The sequence below is a fragment of the Austrofundulus limnaeus genome, unplaced genomic scaffold (assembly GCF_001266775.1).
Source record: "Austrofundulus limnaeus strain Quisiro unplaced genomic scaffold, Austrofundulus_limnaeus-1.0 Scaffold419, whole genome shotgun sequence".
Lineage (NCBI taxonomy): Eukaryota > Metazoa > Chordata > Actinopteri > Cyprinodontiformes > Rivulidae > Austrofundulus > Austrofundulus limnaeus.
Genome location: NW_013952821.1, coordinates 157050 through 163772, shown reverse-complemented (window position 1 = coordinate 163772; position 6723 = coordinate 157050). Strand labels below are relative to the sequence as shown.

The window sequence follows — 6723 nt, the reverse complement described above, 5'->3', positions numbered from 1 at the left end:
GATAGATAGATAGATAGATAGATAGATAGATAGATATAGTCATTACTAGCATCAAACTGTAAGTATGCTTTAATTTTATCCAAGTATTTTTTTAATCAATTGCATCATTCTAAATTAAAATCAGACACAGAAAATACTSCACTTATAAAGTCTCAGTTTTGTGTTTTGGTGTTTCCTCCAGATGTCCAGCAGCCATTGGGGATCCATAACGAGGTTGATTGCAACCCAAGTCTGGACCTGCAGGTGCCTGAAACCCGTCACATAAAGGAGGAAAAGGAGGATCTCTGGATCAGTCAGGAAGAGCAGCATCATGGACAAGATGATGAATACAACAGGTTCCTTTTAAATGTTATAGTAAAGAGTGAAGATGATGAAGAGGAAGCTCAGTCCTCACAGATTTATCAAAGTCCAAATGAAGACACTAGAGAGAGAGAACCTCCAATCAGATACACAGTTAATTGGATGGAAATGGAAATTGATGGAGAGGACTGTAGACGACTTGAACTAGTCAGGGACCCTTACACAAATGATTTAAAATCAAATACTAAGAGAGACACTTCAGATTCTGAAACTGGAGTTAATGAGGATGATGAAGACCGACAGGAGCCTTTATCTAAGACCAGCAATGGCTGGAAGAAAAGCAGAGCAGCAAAGTCAAGAAAAACGCAGATTCACACAAAGAAAACTGCAGATTCACATGTGATAGTCTCCACAGGAAAGAAACATTTTGGTTGTATAGACTGTGATAAAACATTTCAGGACGTGTTTAGTCTTAAATCCCACATCAGAGTCCTCACAGGAGAGCAACAGTTTGGATGTGATGTCTGYGGTAAAAGATTCAAATATCAGAATAAAGTCAAAATCCACATGAGGATTCACACCGGGGAGATGCCGTTTAGCTGCAGTGTTTGCAGTAAAAGATTTAAGCATCAGCACAATTTAAAGACACACATGAGAATTCACACAGGAGAAAAACCTTACGTTTGTGATATCTGTGGTAAAACAGCAAGGCATCAGAATCATCTGAATACACACATGATCGTTCATGCAGGAGAGCAACCATTTGGTTGTGATCTTTGTGATAAGAGATTTAAYCGTAAGACGAGCCTTAAAGCGCATAAGGCGGTTCACACGGGAGAGAAACCATTCAGTTGTGAGGTTTGTGGTAAAAGTTTTAAGCGAAAAACGCATCTCAATACCCACATGACTGTTCACACAGAGGAAAAGCTGTTTGGCTGCAAAGTTTGTAATAAAAGGTTCAACTGTAAAACATACCTTGCAAAACATTTGGCAGTTCACACGGGAGAGAAGCCATATAGTTGTGACTTTTGTGATAAAAGATTCACCCGGAAAACACATTTGAATTCGCACCTCACAGTTCATACAGGTGAAAAGCCTTTTGGTTGTGGCGTTTGTGGTCAAGAATTCACCCAACAGGGAAGTTTAAACCGACACATGACTTTCCACTTGGGCTAATAAATGTTGCCGTGTGGCATGTCGTTTTACACATGTGAAACCTCTGCAGTCAAACGTATGCATGGCTTGCATCGTAACCGTACAGTTGGCTTTCTTTTGCCACCATACAAAAATAATTTGTTTATCCTCGTTTGTCTWATTAAAGTATTTATGCAACAGATTATTTCCACTTGTGCTTCTGCTARTGTACGTACAGTTTCAGAGCTCCTAAGAAATCTCAACGTAAGCGTAAACTTCAAGGTCAAGWCTTAATGGGAACTACAAAAAAATTGATTTATTTTCAGTTAAACCAAATAAATAATAAAGCTGTGTGTTCATTTAAAACAGGCCCAGCAGAACTCATTCACCACTAATTAGGAAGGCATTGATTATATAAATCTTTTAATCAACACCTGATAATATGTTGCTTGATGAGTTTAATATTTTGCTGAATGAATGCTGCCAGACTTTAATTATAAAAACCTATAAAACTGTTTACGCAGCTTTTAGTAGTGGAATACATGCTGAAGGTTGTGTATCAATTACACCTTTTAATAGTAGGACAGCAAAGTATCTTGTTCTAAATAATCCCAGTATAATATTGTTTTTGTTTCAGAGCAATAACCTGACAGGTTAAGTGACRTTAAAAGTCAGAGTTGTTAAGTAACTAAGTACAAATACTTTGTTGCTGTACTTAAAGTGCCTGTGACATGCCTATCCTTCAAATACAAAAAGTGAAAGAAAGCATTTTTATACTTAAGAAAATTGGCATAGTACACATGATTTTACCCATTTTGTCACATAATTGGCCAATTTTCTTTTTAATTTGGCTCAGCCAAAGTGAAACAGGAAGTGACATCAAAGGGGAACTCATTAATGAAATAAACTCTCTGGTCTTTGTTTATTAAAACAAAAGTGATTAAACTTTAACTCTTCTTCGTCTCTCTTTGATTGCGACTAAAAATAATGTAAAGAAACATCTGATTCTTCTCTACTGTCTGTGTTGTTAGCTTTTGTAACAAAGCTATGTTTACATGCTGACATTCCCCTTTGACATCACTTCCTGTTTCTTCACATGCAAATATCTCAACAACCATTCATTTCAGCGACATGAAATTTGTTTTTGTAATATGTTATCAGTGTTATCGTTCCAAAAATGCATTCATGTTTATTACAAAAATTTGATGTCACAAGCACTTTAAGTAGAAATTATGGTTATCTGTACTTGAGTAATTATTTTTCAGACTACCGGTACATTTTACTTCTACTCCTTACATTTTTACACAATTATCTGTACTTTCTACTTATTACATTTTTAAACAAGGTAAAAAGCAAGTCTCTACTCCTATATAATTTGGGCTCGTTATTGTTAAAAATATTATTCTGATAAATTGTGCCTCCTGGAAAGAGTGAATTTAATTGTAGTTGGATGAGAAGTATTAAAACCATTCTGACACCAGATTGTACACAGTCCATYRCAGCTGCACMCYTTWRAAWWTTTTTTGAAGCGTTCACCTCCCAATTAATGTCATTTTGAAAAACCTGATCGCTCCTTTTTACTCAGTACTTTTACTTTTAATACTTAAATACATTTTATGTCAGAAATTTACTTTTGCTACGTCAGTACAAAAAAAATCAGATACTTGATATGACTTTTACTCAAGTAATATTCTTGGAGGAGACTTTAACTTGTACCAGAGTAGTTTCATGATAAGATACCTGTACTTGTACCTCAAAGTGATACTTGAGTAATTTATACAACACTGTTAAAAATCACAAACTAAAATCCAGACATATTCTGCACACGACATGTAAATGTGCTTCATCTTCTGATCCAGCAGATGGCGCTCAAAGGTTTGACTCATTCCCCTGCAGGAAACAAGGTGACAGAAGAATAAAAGAGGTTTAAAAACTATGTGAGCTGATGGCAACAATAAGGTTTCATTTAGACATTTGAAAGAGTTAATTCAGTCGATCAGCCTCTTGCCGGAAGAGTTCAGCTTCAGCAGGAACTTCACCTGAATCATCAGCCGAGATTCTGCACAAACAGGTCAGAGAAACAGACAAAAAATCATGCTGCAAAGTTATCAAAACAAGTTCAGCCCACATGAAATCAGAGTCCATCTTCTGTCAGTGAATGACCATAACCTGGGACTTTCAAGACAAAAATCATAAAAAAAGAGTTTTGATGAGAACTGTTTCAGGATCAGCAGGAAAATAAAGAAAATTAAGCAGCAGGGAGGGCAGGGATTGGTGGACGTAGTTGCCATGGTAACATAATTTGAGGGATAAGATCAGTTCATGTGTGAGATTTACTTTTAACAGAAAAGATTCAAGTAAAAGCTGATAAATGATCTAAATTTAACTTTAGAGCTAAGATGTTCTGTTTTTATTTTATCCATTTAACTCGGAGCTCAGATGACATCTGTTTGACTTTATTTTATTTATGTATTCACAAATTTTTCCAGAGCAAACCCATAATAATTTGACTGTTTCTGTATTAATCCACTGTTGAATATACATAGTCCCACAGTACAAGCTGGAAAAGGCGTGTTATGTCAGAGCTTTTATTTGATCAAAAATAAATTTTTAGTAGTCATTTTTAAACTATTATCTGTATAAATGTGTTCCTTGCGAAGAAAAAGTAAGCAGTTTCAAAACCTGCTCCAGGATTTATTTGAAAAAAAAAACTGTTTTTGAGGAACAAAAGTATCTTTTTTTGCCCAGCTTTATTTTTGTTCTACTGTTGTCACTGTTTTTATGATCCAGCTCAAACATTTATGGTTTAAACAAGTGAAATGTTGACTTTTAACTAATCTAGTTAACATGTATCCAGATCAGCTTTTTTTGCTAACACATGAGGTTTTATCATGGCTGACAGGAAGGTTGCAACGGTCCCCATACAATAAATCCATATAAAAACAGAGCACATACAGATGAGATTAAGATGTTGAAATTTAGTTTACACTTAAAAGGGTGTTGGGTATTCATGACAATTTTATAGTTTAAAACACAAAAGTGTTTAAGATGTATTTTCTGCAGTTGTTGTTTTCAACAATGGTTTTAAAATCTCAGTTTCTTTCAAAGTAAATGTTACATACTGTAGGCGTACAGTGACAACAGGCAAAACAAAAGTTAATTGTCTCACAAATTGTTCTATTATTCTTGTCTCTAAAAGTCAACTGTATTTTATATCAGAGTCTTTGACATCTGTATATAAGGTCTACTCATCAAGACAAATCTATATTTGTCATTTGATCAAAAAGAATAAATAAATAACATTGTAATATCATTATAAGTGACAGTTTTTATTAATTTAGCAATAATATAAATATAAAAATAATAAAGCTTTTATTTACAGTGAAATATATTGTATTAATAATATGTTGCAACCACCCCAAAACAATGCTGCAACTGTTCCTTGGGTCAGTTGCAACATCTGACTTTTCATTTTCAAATACAAATTGTGAAGAATGTACATGCTTTAATMATCTATAAATGGTTTTGACTACTAACAGACAGATGTAAGTTTATTGTGTTAAAGTTTGTTTTGTCTAATTCAAACCTTCTCTGAATAACCCGGTATCCCATATTCTGTAGTTTGTGACCAAAACATCTTTCTGAGTCAGGTAAACTAAGACCCTCATGACCCTCAGGAGGGAGGGGAGGGAGTTTAATCTGGTTTGACTTTACGGATGATTTAAATGTGAAAAGAAGCAGGATTTGTCCATTTTTGAAGTTTCCTTAGCTGCTGGATCAGAGATCAGATAATGAGATCATCTTCATGACACATAATGACCACCTGTTTTTTCATCATACGAGTTGTTATTAACACGCTGCCATCATGGAGTCATTTCTTCACTGATGAACGTTTCTCTGCTGCAGACTCATCAGGAACTGAAGTTTGTTCTGTTTCGATTTTGAAAGAACCTCTTCTTTGTTTAATGAATCGTCTTYGGCACCTCTCTGGATCAGTCCGGCCTCGCTGACCTGTTGTGGGGGGTTTTAGTCACGCTGGCTCGGATCAAACCTTCTGGGTCCTAACGACGTCTGTCAGCGGTGATCTCAGAGGAACACGTCACCGCAGCAGATCAAACCAGAGGCTGGAGGAGGCGCGCCGTGTCCTGCACGCTGGGAGTTTCACAAACTGAAGGAGGTTTCATCACTTTCCTGCCTCCAGTCTTTCCCTCCATCAATTTTTCCAACCGAGCAACTGAAACACGACAGATGATTGTTTTCTGAAAAATCCATTTCATACAGATGAAGAAATGAGAAAAGCTTCCACAGATCAGCCTRTCTAATAAAAGAACAAGATTCAGCCTCCTGCGGCCTTGAAGCTGCCACACGTCTCCTGATGGAGACAGGTTCCATCAAAGCTTGATTCTGGATGCAGCAGGCRGGACGGACCGGGACCAGAACCTTCCTCGGGTCAGAGGGATGGAGCCGATGAYGCAGTTTATCTGCTGTCTTTATGTGCTGAAGACAGTTGAGAAGGTTTTGGTAGGTTGTTCCTGAATGCATCAGAGTTGCAGGGTWCCATCAGAACAAACAGATCCAGGGACCGTTTCAAAGTTTATTATTGTTGAATTAAAATATCTTCAAATATCAAACGTTCTGCAGTGTTACTCAGTGAGAAGTGTTGTAAAAGTGAAAATAATGAATATTGTCAGGTTGATGAAAACAGATTTTTCCTCCTGGTTGCAGCAGAAACTCCATCAGTTCATCCATATTTTACAGAGTGTGTGTCAGTGTTGTGTAGTGGTGTGTAGATGTGTGTAGTGTGAGGCTCTGTGTTATCAGCTCTGGGGCCTGCAGAGCAGAAGAAGAAACTAAAATCAGTTTGAGCGAGGCCCACTCACCTCCCAGAGTCGGTTCTGATTTAGACCCATGGTTCCCCGAAGGTTTCTGCTCCCTCATCCATCATAGAAGCAGCTGAAGAGTTTCTGCTTTGTGTTTACCTGCTGGACACCAAGGTGAGACGTGTTGGTCATGTCCCTCTGACGTGTCGGACACGTCCCGCTTACGTGTCGGACACGTTTCTGACGTGTCGAACATGTTTCTGACGTGTCGGACACGTCCCACTGACATGTCGGACACGTCCCGCAGGAGGACGATCCACAAATGTTCTGCAGATTCCTGTCGGCAGGTTTGAAACAGAAAAACAAAAGATGTTGAAGAAGAGATCAAACATCCATCCATCCATCCATCCATCCATCCATCCATCCATCCATCCATCCATCCATCCATCCATCATCCATCCATCCATCA

General features: G+C 37.4%; 2 protein-coding genes across 2 annotated transcripts in view; both read left to right on the top strand.

Moving 5' to 3' along the window:
• The window catches only part of LOC106529035 (gastrula zinc finger protein XlCGF57.1), a 3132-nt gene extending 948 nt beyond the window's left edge, over positions 1 to 2184 (top strand). Inside the window, exon 2 of the mRNA XM_014024366.1 lies at positions 182 to 2184. Within this exon, the coding sequence (XP_013879820.1) occupies positions 182 to 1476 (1295 nt within the window). The 3' untranslated portion in view covers positions 1477 to 2184. The remainder of the gene's footprint in view (positions 1 to 181) is intronic.
• aatkb (apoptosis-associated tyrosine kinase b) overlaps positions 291 to 6723 on the top strand; it is a 60689-nt gene continuing 54256 nt past the window's right edge. Inside the window, exon 1 of the mRNA XM_014024335.1 lies at positions 291 to 335. Coding sequence (XP_013879789.1) covers positions 311 to 335 — 25 coding nt within the window. The 5' untranslated portion in view covers positions 291 to 310. The remainder of the gene's footprint in view (positions 336 to 6723) is intronic.